General features: G+C 56.1%; 3 protein-coding genes across 3 annotated transcripts; 2 read left to right on the top strand and 1 right to left on the bottom strand.

Moving 5' to 3' along the window:
- Positions 1-2,126: 2,126 nt before the first annotated feature.
- On the top strand, positions 2,127-4,543 carry NCLIV_041200 (putative asparaginase; the record flags this gene model as incomplete). Its single annotated transcript, XM_003881029.1, has 2 exons — positions 2,127-3,852; positions 4,272-4,543. 2 exons carry the CDS (start codon positions 2,127-2,129, stop codon positions 4,541-4,543), a joined length of 1,998 nt encoding a protein of 665 aa, XP_003881078.1.
- Positions 4,544-6,555: 2,012 nt separating this feature from the next.
- On the bottom strand, positions 6,556-11,071 carry NCLIV_041190 (conserved hypothetical protein; the record flags this gene model as incomplete). Its single annotated transcript, XM_003881028.1, has 3 exons — positions 6,556-7,412; positions 8,235-8,488; positions 8,808-11,071. The coding sequence occupies 3 exons, from the start codon at positions 11,069-11,071 to the stop codon at positions 6,556-6,558; spliced, it is 3,375 nt and encodes a 1,124-aa protein (XP_003881077.1).
- A 1,917-nt stretch (positions 11,072-12,988) lies between these two features.
- On the top strand, positions 12,989-15,471 carry NCLIV_041180 (60s ribosomal protein L10, related; the record flags this gene model as incomplete). Its single annotated transcript, XM_003881027.1, has 4 exons — positions 12,989-13,210; positions 14,140-14,236; positions 14,801-14,904; positions 15,229-15,471. The coding sequence occupies 4 exons, from the start codon at positions 12,989-12,991 to the stop codon at positions 15,469-15,471; spliced, it is 666 nt and encodes a 221-aa protein (XP_003881076.1).
- Positions 15,472-17,156: the final 1,685 nt, after the last annotated feature.

The following is a 17,156-nucleotide window of genomic DNA, read 5'->3' as shown; positions in this document are numbered from 1 at the left end:
TCCACGCTTTCTACCTGTCAGAGCACAGATCCCCCTTTTTGACTACACAAGTTTCAGGCCCCCTATTGCTGTCTGCACGATTTTACCCCCCGCCAGTTCTCTAATATAAGCCGACACTTCCCTGCCCCGGTACTTGGGACACACTCTGTGACTGCGGCGACCGGCAAAAGAGCCACAAGGTTTCTTGGTTTATCAGACTAAAATAACGCGATGATTCAATCAGGTCGACCAGGCGCAGACGGCTCCACGCTCTCCCCCCTTACAATTGGATTCGCGAATGTATCTGTAGTTGTCGTGGACGATGGTGTACCCCTAGTGTCAGTCCACTTCAGTGACAGGCTCACTAGACTTTGGTATGTACCACGAGACACGACAGACCTCTTTTTCCGTTCTTTTCACCTGGTACTGTGGAAACAGATGGGAGTTGCTCGCTAGGGGGGGGACGGAAATGTGAGAAAACCTATGCTTTGTGGGGGCTATTGTTAGTGGTGGGCTCTGACAAGGAGCGTGGGATCGCCGCAGCTAGTACCGGCTGCTCAGCCGAAAGAGAATGACTCTTGACAAGGCCAATTTGGAATCGAGGTCGGCAGGAAAGGGTATCAAAATTCGTCGAGAAACAGAAGCTCGTCTCTTTCGAGCTGATGCAGTTTGTGTGGAAGCGCTCTGCCGTACCGGTAGCTCCTCCCACAAAGTGACTGTCACAGCCTTTGGAGTGCTTGGGGAAAGCCTTTTTTCTGGACCAGCATTGAGCGAAAAGGCCCTCTCAGCTTTGCGAACACAAAGCAACCGCCCAAAAAAGACAACGTATCAACGATGCTCGTGCGAGAGTCACGAGGCCTCGGAACTTGCCCGGCTAAGGACGCGTGTCTGTCCGCAAATGAATTTACATCTGTATGGACACTGAAAAACCTATGTTTGAGAGCGCATTTCAGTCGGAGGCTCTCGGTCTGTAGGAAGACGTGCTAGGTCAGGTGCGAGAAAGTGTAGATGCACACGCCGAGGGGTGTGCTGTTGGTGCCAGCGTGTCGCTCGTTCGGGCCACGGCGGACCAAAAGTTCCCCCGCCCAAGGATAGGCGCCGGAGACATAGTCTGTGTCTATCCCGTCAGGAAAAGGTGTAAAGTGGAGTGTTTGGATGTTGAAAGACGGAGCTGCAGAGCCGTGGCACGAAAGCTAAGAGGGAAGAACGCCGTCGAGCGCCAAGGGGGGTCCGTTTTCGTCGCGCTTTCGTTGCATGTACACGTGTCTCCCTTCCTGAACGCCGTCAATTTGCCCGGCTTTCCGAGCGCCGTCGCCGTTTCGTTTGCGCTAGCCACCTCCTTCAGAAAAGGAACAACACCACCCGCCAGGCTGCTGTCTCGCTTTCTGTGCTTCACTTCCCCGATTTTCTGAGGTTTTCTCTGGAACCGTCAAACCAAGCAGACAACGGCAGAAGTGCTCCTGCGGTGGAACCAAGTCGCTGCGAGACACACACCACCGCTTTTGCTCGGGAGCAAGCGCAATCGCCCGTATATGCGCGCGGGTGGTGTTCGCTGTTTTGTGTCCTTCCTGAGACGAGAACGACGACACATTTCCTTCGCCCTCGTGCTGCCGGCGCGTCAGGCTGTGAACCCCGGAATGGGAGAATTCCATTTTCCCCCTCGCACTCTTTTCCGCCGACGGTCTCCACTGCTGTTCCTGCTCCTAGAACAGAGAACGCGACAGCTACTGCGTGTGGCCGCCGCAGCAAACTACGCATGTGTTGTCCTACGGTGAACCGCGATTTCCTCAGCACTGTGCCGAGTTTTTCCTCTTGGAGAGGCGTGATGCAAAGCGGTCTTCTGCGGCTTTCCTTTACATCACACCTCTTCTTTGTGCGGCACAATCGGGAGGGGCTCTCCATGATGTACGGTTTTGTCTTCAAGAGGCCGTGATTCGCCATACCCCCAACTGAGTCTGGGACACAAAAACGTGCCCCGTTCGCTCGTTTTTCTTCGTGTCCAGCGTTTCCCGCAGCCCCCCTGTAGCCCAGTTTCGTCTCTTCTCTGCGACCTCTGCTTCCTCCTCGTTGCCCTCTGGGTTTTTCTCCTCCCCAGCCTTCCTTTTCCCCTCTCGCGTTCCGCATCTCGTTTCTTCCGCGTTCCCGAGATGAATCCTCAGGCGTTTGTCACTCCCTCCGCGGGCGGCGAGAACCCATCGCCAGGCTCTTTGCCCGCTTCTGGCGCTCCGCCCGGTTCCCCGCGGACTGGCTACCCTCTGCATGCGTCGTCCTCCGCGCCGCACCTCACGGAAACTTCGTTGCCGAACAGCTTTCATCGGGCAGGCGGTCGCCAGCCGCGCACGCCCTCCAGCTTCGGCTCCATGTCCCAGCGGATGACTGTGAATGACCACACCGTCGTGTGTCTCTCTGCAGACGTCACGCCGCTACACCTCAGCGCGGCGGTGACCGACTGCCGCCTGGACATGCACGAAATCAAGTCGAAGCGCGGAAGCACGCAGAGCCTGCTCGACCTCGAGGCGGCAGCGTCGCTCCCGACCTCCGCATACCCCGACGCGATGCAAGCTGCAGCTGGAGGCGCGCCGGCTCGCCCCCCGTTGGAGCCGCAGGCAGTTCTGTCCCTCGGGCAGGAGATCGCCAAGCCTGGGTCCGCCGGGGCGTCTCTCCCGGCAGGCGCCTCGGCGGCTGGGGCCGCGTGTTTGGACACAGGAGGTATCCCGCTTCCCGGAAGCGAAGGCGGAGAGGAAAGTGTGAAGTCGGGCGGTCGAACAGATGCCCGGAGCGGCCTTGCACACTTTGGCGAGGCGGCAGGCGTCGCGCCTCCGAAGCCTGGCGCGTTCGCGCCGACCACGGATCCGAGCGTCGCGACGGCCGCGACGCTTTTGTCGTCGTCGCCGCTGGCGACTTCGGGCGTCACGACGACGTTACTCCCGAAGAAGCCGCTGATTTTGATCATCATCACGGGGGGGACGATCTGCATGGACTACGGCGGCGAGCTCTCGTCGATGCGGCCGACGCGCCTCGCGCAGCGCCTGCAGGACTTGCCCGAGATGCACGACCCGAACTTGCCGTACTTTGACGTGCTCGAGTGGGACACTCTGGTCGACAGCAGCGAGATGGCCCTTTCGCAGTGGCAACTCCTCGCGCGGCAGATTCTGAATTTCTACGGGAACTACGACGGCTTCGTGGTCCTCCACGGCACCGACACGATGGCCTACACGGCGGCGGCGCTCTCCTTCATGCTCGAGAACCTCGGAAAGCCGGTGGTGATGACCGGGGCCATGCTGCCTATGATGCACATTTCCACAGACGCGAAGCGGAACCTCGCGGTCTCAATGATGATGGCAGGCTACTCGCAACTGACTGAGCTCGTGGTGATCTTCGGTTCGCGCGTCCTCCGCGGCACGCGCGTCAGCAAAGTAGACTGCTCGCGGATCGACGCCTTCGAGTCGCCCAACTTCCCCGCCCTCGGCTGCGTCGGCGTCGACGTCGTGCTCCACGACGAACTCCTGCTCAAACCGCCCGTTCGCGGATTCCGCATCTTCACGCAGTTCTGCTTGAACGTCGCCGTCGTCCCCATCACACCCTTCCTCCCCGTCGACCGGCTGCGCCGAGTCTTCGAAGAGCCGAAGCGACCGCTCGCCGTCGTGCTGCAGCTGTACGGCTCCGGCACTGCCCCGAGCACCAAAGAGCTCCTCGAAACCATCAAGGAAGGCATCGAAAACGGAATCAACATCGTCGCAACCACGCAGTGTCGACGCGGATCTGCAAACCTCCTCGCGTACGAAAGCGGCGTGTGGCTATCCAACCTCGGCGTCATCAACGGCAAGGACTTGACGCTCGAGGCCTGCGTCGCGAAACTCGCGTACCTCATGGGTGAGACGAAACTCAAATTCTGGAACATCCATTTCCACGCGCACACATAGAACCACACACGTCAACATATCGGAATGTATACACGCACGCGTAACTATGTATATATATTTATATAAATGTATATATAAGCATATATATATATATATATGTACAGATGTGCATATATATATATATATATATATATATATGTGCATATATATATATATTTGTGTATATTTTTACTTCTATTTATCGATAAAACGAGATGTAGCTGGGCACGAGTCTGTGCGTCCGCGTGTCGTGTAATTCGCGACTGGCTGCAGACAGAGAGGTTTGGCGGAGACCCCGCGGCGATTTTGCGGATCTCCGAAACCAAGCGAGGTGCTTGCTGCCGTCCGTTTTCTTCACGCGCGGCTCTGCGTGTCTGTTTCTGTCTCTAGGAAAAGGGTACACTGGGGCGTCTTTGAAGGATCTGATGGAATCCGACATTCGCGGCGAACTGACGGAGTCGCCAAACAAAGTTGGCGGGGTAAGCCATGTTTTGGATTTGGCGGAGGCTCAGGGGGAGAGAGGAAAGTGCGTTCGGGACGAGAAACGCGAGTTGTTTGGCCAATCTGCCTCTCCAGTTGGAGACGAAGTGAAGCTCGTCTCGCAGAACCTCGGGGCGTGCACGTTGTATCGCCACCGAGCGAGAGATGTCGCCGAGTTCTAGGCGCGGTGGGGAGACGCCTGGTAGCTGAGACAGCGGGCGGCGCGCCGCACTCACCCCGCCGGATAAAGACAGCAAACGAGAGAGCGGAAACCGGAGAGGAGAGACGCGCAGGTACCGAACGTTCAGTGAGGTACGCCCCAGGGAGATTGGGGACAGTGGTTTTTTCCAGCAGATACCATCCGCGAACGCAGTCCCTGTCGTCAAATCGCTTCAATCTTTATTACACGCGTGTTTACTTATAATTTATTTCGAATTGTGCTTCTGGGAAATGCATGTCGCACTATAGAGATACAGAGATCAGTGCGCTCGCGCATGCGCGTTTTTCCCCTACAATATATATGTGGAGGCATCCTGCAGCCGTCGTCTGTGTGTACATCGATGCCAGTGTGGTACTTTTTCGTCCGCTGAAGAAGCGGAGAATTCCAGTGGGAGATGGAATTCTGCATTTGAGTGTATCCGCAGTTGAGTATATCCTAGCCAAGAAAAGCGTGTACATATCCACGACTGTACTTTGTATACATGGCTACCGTTGCGGCGTGCAGCTGTCCAGCGCGACCGCAGTGTTGTCCGTCCTGGCCGTGACGCCTGTCCGTTTTGTTTCTCGAGCGTTCGGAAGGTGTCCACGTCGTCGCCTAACAACACGTCGTCGGCTAACAACACCCCGCCACACACACGCGCGCGCCTCCCCGATACTGCGCAGCAGCAGCGCGTGCGCAACACATTTGCATACCCAGCGCAGGCATCCACAAGAGACGCTGCGTTTCCGCGCTTAGCCGAAAGCGCGACGAAGGAACTAAGCGTTTGTGGTGCACTTGTACCCCTTGGTGGACGGAGCTGACGGGTCTCGGTGTGCTGGTCTCAGTGCTTCCGTTTTCGGTGACACGGGGAATCGAGCGCTCAGGAGATAGAGTATACAGAGCATAAATACAGAGCATAAATACAGAGCGCATCCACCCTTCCGTCGCAGTCTTGTTTTGGGTGTGCGCGCGAAGAGTCGTCAGGCGTCCCTGCGATGTGCCGGGTACAAGCAGGTTCGCAAAAAGGAGTTGCACATCTCGGAAGGCCGTTCGAGATCGCGCGGCAGAGGACAGATCAGGCTGCCGCGCCAGGTCCCACCTGAAACAAACGTTTCAGCCCCTCACAGAAGTGCGTCAAATCGGCGCATCGCTCACGAAAACACGCGAGAGCTGAAACGCACCTGCGGTCACCTTGACAGGTGAACACCCCAGGACAGCACGCCGGTTACACAGCTGGGCGAAGTGCGCAAGGAAGCGGGTCGCCCGAGCGAAACCGAATTCCAGCGGCTTGCCACGCAGATAAGAATCGTGCGTCTTTCTGCTTGCCACGCGAGCGAAAGTGTGAGCAAAACAATACCCACACAAGGATAGCAGACCGGACGGAAAGCAGCCCTGGCACACTTGCGTATGCGTCGAAGGCAATCACGGAGGTGATCGATCTGTGGACGCGTCCCTCTTCTCCCGTAGTTCTCGTTTTCAAAACGCGTACGCAGGATCGTATCAAACACTATGCATAAATATTTGTGTGTGTATATATATGTAAGTGTGCCGGCATGCGTGTTTGTGTAGACAGCCAGTTTTAGGGCTGAGCGGCGACAGACGTCGGCATAAGGCGGTGAACGTGTCTTTGGAATATCGCCCTGCTGACGATTGCCAGCGTGCGCGGTTGCAAGCGCGCTGAGCTTGACGAAACGGTTAAAAAGAAGCAAGACGATGACAAGGCGATAACCAGAAAAGGCGTTTTGCTGTCGGGGGCCTCTCTCGGACGCTCACGACGCCTTTGGCCGGAAAGGCGACAACCTTGACGCTTCACTAAATCCCCGCAACCAGCACAGACGCGAAAACTGGTGACAAAAGACGGAGCAGCTCCACCCTCTGGAAAAAGCCTCAGAGGCCGAGTTTGGTTGTGGTCTCTCTGTTCTGGGGTTGTGTCTTGAAGCCTCCCTTCCGTCGGGCGTTACTCTCGGCTCCTAGTCACTGCCTTCACTGCTTTGACTAGTCACTGCCTTCACTGCTTTGACAAGACGGACTCGCGACGTCCTTGGGCTGCACAAATACTTCTCTGTCATTGGGCTGCACAAACTGAAGACCCAGGAGATCGAAAATTTCTTCTTCTGTCGCACAGTGCTTCAGCCGTCCTGCGACGGCGTTTCCCCCTTTTCCCCTGATGGGGATCTCTGAAGCCTGGTAAACCGCGTCCTCCGCCTCCCGGCCCTCCGGCTCTTCTCCAATAACCGCGGTTCCTCCCCATCTCTCTCGTTCGCCGCTGCTCGGTCTTTCTGCGTCTTCCAAGGCGTCCGGCGCTCCCTCGCTTTCTCTGTCGGACCCCGCCTCTTTGTCGGTGTCTTTGTTCACCCGTTCGCGTTTTAAGTCGCCGTCACTCAGGTCGTGCTGACGCTCCTTCGGGCTTGTAATCTCCGGTTTTTGCATGGCACGAGCGCCGACGGTCAGTCGCGGGTAGCAGCCAGTGTCGTCGAGCAAGACAGACAGGCGCTTTGCCCACAAACGCATGCTCCGATTGAACTGCGCGGAGCCGGTGAAATACAACAGCGCGTAGGCGCGACACCGAGCCGGATATATTTTGATGTCAATGCGCCTTGGCAGTCGCGGGCCGACGAACGCGCCTGCCGGTCCGACGCAAATCGAGAGAGAAATTCGCGCATGCACCGCAGCCTTCCAACGCACGCGAAAAGAGCTAAAGCATGAGCAAACCCAGGCCAACACGCAGAGGCCGACACCGGCAAACCCGCCCACTGAGGGGTTCTGAGAGGACGGGGGGATATCGACGGTTGGAAGCCGCAGGCGAGTGGCGAGAAACAGACGAGTAATGACACACTCCGCGCGAGACGAAACTGACAGACGGAGACGAAAAATCCACACACGGTGGAGAGATTGCAGACGCCGCGACGCACAAAGCGACACAGTGTCAGCGTCACATGAACATGCGAGGGAGAGACATACCGCCATAGACGCAAACCCACACACACATGCTCAAACACTGGAAAAAAGACTTCTACACGACACACACACCTGGATACGAGACGCCCGCGATGGGTACATACACAAACAAGCACTACACATTTTACATAAACATACATCTAGACGTATACAGACGAGCATATATGGAGAGGTGTTTATTCATATACGTATATATATATATATATACATGCATATACATACACGTATATACGCATTTCTACTCAGACACACACAAGCCTATACATATATGTAGATAGATAGACATGCATGCATATACATACACGTATATCACATACTTACCTAGACGTACACACGTCTATACGTAATTCTATATATGTAGACATGGATTAAGGCGTATATGTGTGTATACGCACACTCTCAGAGGCCTGTACATGTATACAGACAGGTGAAAGCATGTATAGGTGTACACGCATATGCATGCGCATATTTGTACATGGCTGTTTAGACACATGACTTGGTACACACACTACACACACATGTGTATATACATATTTATTTTTTTATATGCGCATTGGGTAGTATATATATATATATATGTATAGGTGCGTGTGTATGTCTAAGTAGGTATGTGTATACATGTGTATGTATGTATCACGCCACAGACGTGCGGATGCAAGGGGTGCGGGCAGTCGTTATCCTTGGCGCCTTTGGCATGTTGTTCTTTCGTCGCTTACGCGCTTGTCCTCCCGAAGGGTTGGGAGGCCAGATGCATACTCCGCAGTACAGCTCGGCGACTGAGTGTCGGGACGAGAGTGTGGATTCAGAGAATTTTCTCTCCGCGGGCGTTGCCTCCTGGACGCTGCGTCGGCGGAGGGGCGAAGATTCACGTTCGAGCCTGGCGCGGCCGTCTGGGTCGGCGGGTGTCGCCAGTGCGTTGAGGAGTAGGTGATCCACGAGAAGCCCGCAAGAGGTCAAACGTGAGATGACGCTGAAGATAAAACGACGGCAGAGAGACAGAGAAGGTAGCAGGAAGCAGAAGGACGTGAGAGACGGAAAGGAAGAGCCGGCATAAGGCGAAGGACGAGGGCGCCGAGGCGCGCGCGGCGAGGCACCGATAAAGACTCGCTGGGAAACGAAGGACAGATCGCGCCTTTTTTCGACACAAGTGATTGGAGACAAACACACATTCCCCGCGCGCAGAAAGAGCCAACGAGGGAAGAAAGCGAGAGGGCATGAAGAACCAAAGGCTGAGAACGTCATCCAGAGAAAGACGAATCTAAGTGCACGGCGCCTTCGTCTACGCCTACTTCTTCAAACACCCCCTGGGGACATTGTCTCGGCGAATAAGGAGAATGTCGATATCTCCGCATTCCGCCTTTCCACGTCGATAGCTGCCGCACACGTCCAGCATGAGCAGGCCGTCCGTCCAGGATTCGACAGACGCTCCCTCGATTCTTCTCTCGTCCTTCGCCGACTCCTGAGCGTCTCCCCTATCGCCTTTCGTTCCTTCGTCTCTCTGTTCGCGTTTCGCGCGCTTTCGGAGACGGATGCTTGGCCGCTCCTCGTTGGCCTTCTCGAGACCCAGCTCGGAACGAATAAAGTCGGCGACCGCAGCCACTTCCTCTCTAGGAATTCGCTTCTGGAAGGCCTCGACGTATTTAAGACCTGTGAGCTGCGGCCTGGTGAGGAGACGGGCGGCCTCGTTCTGTCTCTTCGCGGCGACGGCGTCCTCGCCCTCGGTCGCCCTCCTCGAAGCAAACCGGACCCCCGCGCGCGCCGGACCGTGCACCCAACGGGCGCCTGGGGACGCCACGGTCTTCTGCACTTCAGGGCGCGGTGTATGTACACCTCGCGGCGTGCCTCTGCCGCGCCCAGTTTCGCCCGTCAACAGGTACGTGTCCACGTGGTCCGCGCCAAACACGCTGTGCAGCAGCGTCTGTCCCGTGGGTGCGGCCCCGTCTGTTTCCGCCTTTTTCGCGGCCTCTGAAAGTCCCTCCTCTGGCGACGCGTGCGGTGTATGTACACTGGCCGGTGAGTCGCTTCGCCCCCCGCGAGACGCCGCTTGCGCCACGACTCTGCGCAGGGCCGCGACGGAGTGAACCCCCAAAGCGATCAGCTTCTCCGCAGTGTGGAATCCGACGCCCCAGACTTTCTGCAACTCCTCGCGGGCAGCCGCGCGCTCGCCGTGGAGCAGCACCTGCAGCCGGCGGGTGGTCCCGGTCGAAACCAACTCGTCGATGGTCTGGAAAATCGACGAACCGATCCCAGGCTCCTGCTTCAGCAGCACGTAGTTCTGACGCGTGATCCCTTCGCGGCGCAGGCGCGCACGCGGAGACAAACCAGACGCAGCAGTGGCAGACGCAGCAGTGGCAGACGCAGCAGTGGCAGACGCAGCAGAGGCGGGAGAGCCTGGGGAAGTGTTCTCCGACGTTTGGGTTGCCGGGGAGGATGGAGCCGCATGGCTGCCTTGGCGCCGGTGTGTCTGGGAAGCTCGTCTCGCCTGCTCGGCGGCTCGGAAGGCTGCGCCGCTGCACTGGCGAATCACGCCCGAGGCAATACGGAAACCCGTCGCCCTCCACACTTCGCCGTGCTCCTCGTATTTGCTCGACAGGAAGAGCAACCGTTCCACGAGAAAGTCGGTGAGGTCGCCTGTCTCTGGTGCCCCTGCGTTGCCGCCCGGGGAGACAGATGCTGCGTGAGAAGCAGCGCGAGACGACGAGAAAGAAGAGGAAGCAGACGCCGAGGGAGCACTTGCCGAGCACGAATGCGAGGCAGGGGAAGAGGCAGGAATAGATCCCCTCCCGGGGTCTCTAGAAGAACCAATCCACCACCCTTCTTTCTCAAGTTCCTCCACATCCGTATCCGAGGCGGAAGGGAGAACAAGATCTGCTTCGTCGTCCTTTCTTCCCTCATCGGTTCTCCCTTCGGCCGCATGCTGCGCGGCCACGTGCCGCTTCCCAGCCTCTCGCGGCTTGGCTGCGCCTTCTCCTTCGGTCTCTGCATCCTGTTCCTCGCTCTCGGCCTCGCCGCGTGCATGCGAGTCCTCCACACGCTGCTGCTTCCTCGCCACTGCGTGGGGCTGCCTTCCCAGATCGGTCGTTGCTTTGCATGCGTCGAAATAGATGCGCAGCTCTTCAGTTTCCCTGCGGGGCGCACCCGGACAGAGCGGCGACCTTGCGAGAGACAGCGAAGAAGGCGACGGGACAAGACTCTCAAACACCGTTCCGGGAACCTTTGTTAACGGAATGGCGATGGCCGTTACCTCAACGCCATCATCGCTATCTGAAGCCTCTGCCCTCCCTTCTCTGTCTTCTTCTCGTTCTTTATCTCGTTCTTGACGTTGTTCTCCTCTCTCGTCTGCTCGGTCATCTCTCTCTTCCAGCTCTTCGTCATCTTTGTCTGATTTAACATGCGTAGGTTTCGTTCCTTCATTTTCGTTCTCTTGTCCGACTCCCGCCCACGCGCGGACGGCTGCTTTCCGGCTGCTTCTGACCGCTTGGCTTTCTGCATCTTCTCTCCTTCCTCTCCCGAAGATGTTCTCTCTGTCGCTCTCAGCCGCCCGTAGGGCCATCGCAAGTCAACAGACTAGGAGTGGATGTGAACCAGAAGAGACACGAAAAGGGAACACAAAAGCGAGAGAGGAAAGGAGCGGACGGCGAGAGAGGAAAGGAGGATGTGGCCTTTCACGAGGGAGGAGACAAGAAGAGGCGAGGAAGTGTCCTTCGAGCCAGAATTCCGCCGAAGAGAAAGCCAGAAAGCGAGAGGCCGGGAGAATACCGAAATGTCAGGCGACGTTCAGCGTGGAAGACGCAACAGGGAGAGGCGAATGCGCGAGACAGAAAGACGAACACGCAGATCTTTTTGGAATGCCCAGAGGTAGATCGATATCGCACCGGAGGTAAGAAGCCAGAAACGGTCTAGAGGAGAGAAAGCGACCAATGTCGACAGCCTAAGGAGAACGGCATCACTGTCAAGGGAGAGAGCGATTAAAAGGAATTCGAAGTCAGAAACAAAGGGAAAGGAGAAGAGAAATGATGGAAAGTTCGCTCCGCCGACCTATGACTCCTCGTGGAACCTGACAGGGACACCCGGCTTATGGCATGCGCGATGCCTTTCCCGCGTACAGGGAAAAAGAAAAGAGACAACGTTTTAGGAAGAAGAAAACCGACTGGCAAAAAAGCACTAAAATGCGAAGGCGAGCACAGATACCGGGGGGAGAAGCACCTTTGGAGGTACACTGCAACAACTGTAGATGCAACTCTAACTAACCAAAATTAAAAATGCAGAGAGAAAACCGCTTTCTCTCTTCGTCCCAACTCCAGCCGTATACATATATGTAGGAATACTTAATTTTTAAAAAAGAACTTTGCTCAGAGCTGTGCGTGTAGAAGAGGTCAACTAGCAGCAGCCGCTACCACCCTTCCGGTCAAAAAGGCATTTCCACACTACTTCTCCTCTTCCTTTTCTTCGTTTCCTCGCCACGTGTACGTACGCCTGCCTCTGTAAGCGTTTAACGCCCTTTGTAAATACGCTTTTGCGTATCTGTGTCGGTCCACAAATCCCGTCTCCTCCCCCGTATTTGTCCACAGCGGCGCGCCGTCTCGTCTCTTGGATTTTCCAGCAACGGAGCGTCGAAAACAGAACTAGCCGGCCCAGAAGAACTCCAGTTGCGCTATGAAAATAAACAGAGAAATGAAGAGGTTTTCAGTCGCTTCTCTGCGATCGAGGGTCTTCAGCCGGTCTCCCTCTGAAGAGGGAACCGTGAACCGCGCTATGCAGTTTTGACGAGCGCCGCGTGTGACACACGAGCGTCACCCCAGTATTTGCTGGTCCTCTCATCCAATTATACATATAGTTGTAGTTTTGTCTCTACAGTCCACCATTCACTATATAAACATTGTCTGCTATATCTATATGTTTTGGCGGTACTCTCGTCCGTGACATCTCCGCCGCTCTTTAAAAAGGGTTCCTTCCCGTTTTCGGTCCACTATCGCATGCTCGTTTTGCCTCTCTATCGTGAGAACGCGCGAATTTTGCCGTTGTCTTCTCGAGAGGGAGCGCTAGCTTTCGCTGGTGTGTCCAGCTCGTGTTCTCCCACCCCCCTTTTTTGCAAAGGCTCCCCGTTTAAAAGCCGCCAACCGCTGGGGTCGGCGCGAAATTGTGTGGGGGCGGTAGAGTGCATGCTATTTTTCGCGCAAGCGCGCGCGGCCACGAGGTTTTCCTGGGAATGGAGGTTCTGGGGCGAGTCCCCAGAATTTCCGCGGTTTTCCTCGGGTCGGCCTGCGAGTCGCTTTTCCGCTCTATCGGAAGTGGAGACACACAACCTCTCTTTCGATTCTCGTCTTTCGCTTTTTCGCGAACCTTTGTCGTGGGGCGCGTCCACGCGTGGTGTCTCTGGGCACAGCAGACTCGTGTATGTACACCCGAGTGGATTGAGAGGTTCGTGTTTTTTGGGGTGCTTTTCCGGTTTTTCACTCTTTGATTCAAAATGGGGCGCCGTCCTGCACGTTGCTACCGGTACTGCAAGAACAAGCCGTACCCGAAGTCGCGGTTCTGCCGCGGTGTTCCGGATGCCAAGATCAGAATCTACGACGCGGGACGAAAGAGAGCAGATGTCGACGAATTCCCTGGTGTCGCTCACCTCGTCTCCGACGAGTACGAACAGATTTCCTCAGAGGCTCTGGAGGCTGCTCGCGTTTGCGCGAACAAGGTAATTTCTCCCTTTTCTCGTCCCCCGTTTCCCTCGGAATCTTTTTGCTTCCGTTCTGGACCGGACGCGTTTCTGCATGCAAAGCTTGTGTGGGGTCTCGTCGAGAGCAACGCAAATATGTGCTGGCGTCGAGCTCGAAACTTTTTCTCGCGAAAGTTTTCCTTTTTTCTCTCGACGGGTTTGAGCAACCCCGCACGTGCCAAGGGAGAACGGTAGACGGGAAGGGAACTCACGCGAGGCCGTTCGCGTGTAGATACGTTCTCAGCGAGCGGCCTCGGCGCGCGGCCGCGATCTCCAGAAGACCGGGAAGGCTGGCTGAGGGCGTCAAAAATCACACAAACGCTCACAGACATGTCCCAAATGACGTAACGGGTTAGGGAGAGGGACGGAGACGCTTCGATACCGCCCGGGCGTATCCATATCTACCTGCCACAGCGGTTCGCACGAACGGCGATCGCTCTATACTTTACACGCAGCAGTGTATATACAGACGCTCGGTTTCACTCCGGTCCCGTGTGATCGAAGCAGGAGAAAACGCCGCTCCTTTTTCACCGGCAAACCCCAGAAACCTGCTCCCTCCGAAATGCTGTATCTGTAGAAATGTGCATGCGGCCTTAACCGCGAGAACTGCTCTTTGGTTTCTCGCGCGCGTTCGCGAACGATTCCTCGCATCGCGCAGTGCATGTCGCCCGTGAGCGTCTGCCTTTCACCGGAGGTGTCTGCCTTTCACCGGAAGTGTCTGCCTTTCACCGGAAGTGTCTGCCGTCGCGAGACTCTTTACGTTTCTGCCCCGGCAAAAAGTGGAAAGGACTGTAAGGTGATCTCTACTGCTCCGTCGGGGTGCGGGTTCCCGGAGGGCGTCAGCCTGTCGTTTCTCTGCCTCGGTGTATCTACCCACTGCTTTTTGCGATTCCCTCCTGTGTCTGCAGTACATGATCAAGAACTGCGGTAAAGATAACTTCCACCTCCGCATTCGCGTTCACCCCTTCCACGTCCTCCGAATCAACAAAATGCTTTCATGCGCCGGTACGTAGATCGAAAGTGCGCCTGTGTGTCCCAGTTGTCGCGAGCGCTTCATGGAGTCATGGCGACGACGGCCTTCGTGTTGTCTTCCCAAGCGTTCTCGCCCAGTTCTCTCTTTTGCGTTCCGTCCCGTAGAAATTTTAGATATCTGATTCGCGTGCAAGACTCGAGGGTTGAATCGAGCGGCGTAGCTACGCTCCAACCAAGCCTTTGTGAAGGTCGTGCTCTCCCCTACGAAGAACGACTCAATTGACAGTTTTGGGTGGTGAAGCGGTTTGAGTTTTCTGTGCGGGGTTGCGGTGGCGGGGGAACTCCGACCCCCTGTCGCTCGTCCTGTCCACCCTGCCGCATCTTTGGCCGCCTGCTGTCGTCTTTTTTGCCATGCCTGCTCTCCCATGGGCACTCGCCTGCGTGTCTCGTCTTTCCCGCTTGCGGAGAAGGAGCGAACCTTCTTCCTCTCTTCTTGTGCCTGCAAGCGTCGAGTAAACCTTCACCGCATGCGCGCGTTGCGTTGAAAAGGCACAACGGTGCTTGGACTCTTCTTGTTTCTCTTGTTTTCCTCTCCAGGTGCCGATAGACTGCAGACCGGTATGCGTGGCGCGTTCGGAAAGCCAATGGGTTTGGTCGCGCGCGTTGACATCGGCCAAATCCTCATGTCGATTCGCACCAGAGTGAGTTTCAGCAAAAAGCACGGGAATAAATCGGAGACTCCCAGTCGCGAGAAGGGAGGGGCGAACCTGCGGAGGGAACGTGTCACATCTTTCACTCTCTTAAAATAAAAAAATACAACGATCGAGGCGACGATCCGAAAAGCCGCCAAAGGCAGAACGCGCGTGAGTCCGCATCGCGTTCTTTTCTGTTCGTCGGCTCTCGCGTTCCGGTTTTTCTGGATGCCTTGGTTCTCACTCGACGCCTTTCACGCGCTGGCCTCACGCGCTGGCCTGCCCGTCCGCACCGTAAGTTGAGTGTCGATCCGGCTTCTTTTCTTTTCACAGGAGGCGAGCGTCGCGACTGCCGTGACTGCGCTCCGCCGCGCCGCGTTCAAGTTCCCTGGACGCCAAAAGGTCTTCGTTTCCAACAAGTGGGGCTTCACCAAGTTCACCAAAGTCGAGTACAAAAAGTGGCAAGCTGAGGGCCGCATCGTGTCGGACGGAGTCGGCGCCAAGTGGATCTCCACCAAGGGGCCGCTCGCCAACACCTTCCCCAGCGCCGCCGACATTACGATCCCGGTCGCCTAAAGATTAGGAACGCGAGGACACAAAAACTTGGACCTTTGCGCGTGACAGTTTCCTCGGCTCTCTCTGGGGCGTTCGCCAAAAAGAGTGAAGAAGCGTGCGTGGCAATGTAAGGGAGAGAAGTGTTCTCGGGAAGTGCGGACTGTGCGTGACGGAGTCTGACAGAGACGTGCGCGATGCGCTCGACACTTCAAAAGCAAAACGCGATGTGTCACTCGTGTTTTCGGTGAAACCCTGGACTGGCCTTCAGACGCAGGCTTCGCGCCTTGAGGGAGCTCGCGCCCAAGCACACTGTGGGAGCAAACGCGACAACTAGAAAAGAGAGGAATCGCACCGAGCGATTCCGATATACTCCAAGGGAACGCGACGAACTAAAGGCACGAGGGACACACGCACACAGAAACGGACTCACGAGGAATAGAAAACACTGGGACACGGCAACCGCCAGTTACACAAACGACACATAGGGATATATATATATATATATATATAGTCACGGACATTCGAGGCCTAAGGTAGTGGTCCAATTTGTATATACTCGCAAAAAAGACGCTGATAGATTCGTGCAAGGATATACACACACCCGAACGGGCGTCAGGGCTTTCAGAGTTTTTGTTTCTCGCTCTCAAATGGCATCACTCAAGGGAAATGCGACAGCTCTGCCGGTGGCTAGGACTGCGCGGCACAGACCAAGCAGGCGATACCTGCATGCGAAGTAACACTCCCGATCTACGTTCGAACAACGAAGCTTCTGCTGCTGCCAACGCTCATGATGTTCACGTACACATTTATAACGGCATCCATGTATATATGTCTATGTATGGGCACTTGAGTATGTTTCGTAACTCTGTAGCTACATTCGCTTTACACTGAAGACATGCAATTGCGTGGGAACATTTGTCGTCGCCGCGTCTCTATGAGCACCTCATGGGAGGGAAGCGAGCAAGGCTCGTTGCTTTCAAGTCGGTTTAGGGGCCCTACACGCACGATGGAGACCCCGTCACAACGTGAACTCCCCAGTCAACCGCGCTGTGTAACGCTTGCTCTGGAGCGCGAGACCTGCAGAAGGCTCTGCATGCGGCAAATGACTATCTCTATAAAAATATGTCCAGCTGAAGTGCGAAGCGGGCTCACAACGCTGCGGGGCTGTCTCATTTTCTGTTGCGTTCCGCCTTGTACAGCACAGAGGGCGTGACGGTCAACGAAAAGAGCCGCATAAAGGCAGCTGTCCCGTCTCGACGCAGCGCGCACGATAACGCAGTCGACCAGCAAGAATTTTTGACGCTGATCCAGGACGGTACCCCAGTTCTTCCTGCCTCCTGCGCCTCAACTGCTTGCGTTTCTCCCAACGATTTCTCCAGAAATTCGCCTTTTTCTCGCCGCAACGACTCATCCCTTTCGGAGCCGTGCGGGCGGCATGCAATTCGCACTGCCGGCTAGGTCTCGAGGTGTATAGACACCCGGTCTTGCCAGTGCCCTGTGCGTTGTTTCCGCTCCCTGTTGGCTTCCTCGAACGTTGCCCAGTTCCCTCCGATTTCTCCAACGGAAAGCCCGTTTTTTCGAAAGCTTTGGAATGGAGTGAAGCGAGTGACCTCTGCGCGGCCGGAAAAGCCCGTGGAAATCGGGGGCATGCGTCGAGTCTTTGCGCGCCTCTCTCTACACGATCCCGATGCAATTCGCGCGCGAGG

This window comes from Neospora caninum, chromosome IX (genome assembly GCF_000208865.1).
Source record: "Neospora caninum Liverpool complete genome, chromosome IX".
Taxonomy (NCBI): Eukaryota; Apicomplexa; class Conoidasida; order Eucoccidiorida; family Sarcocystidae; genus Neospora; species Neospora caninum.
The sequence above is the reverse complement of the archived record's forward strand: the minus strand, read 5'-3'. Positions and strand labels throughout refer to the sequence as shown.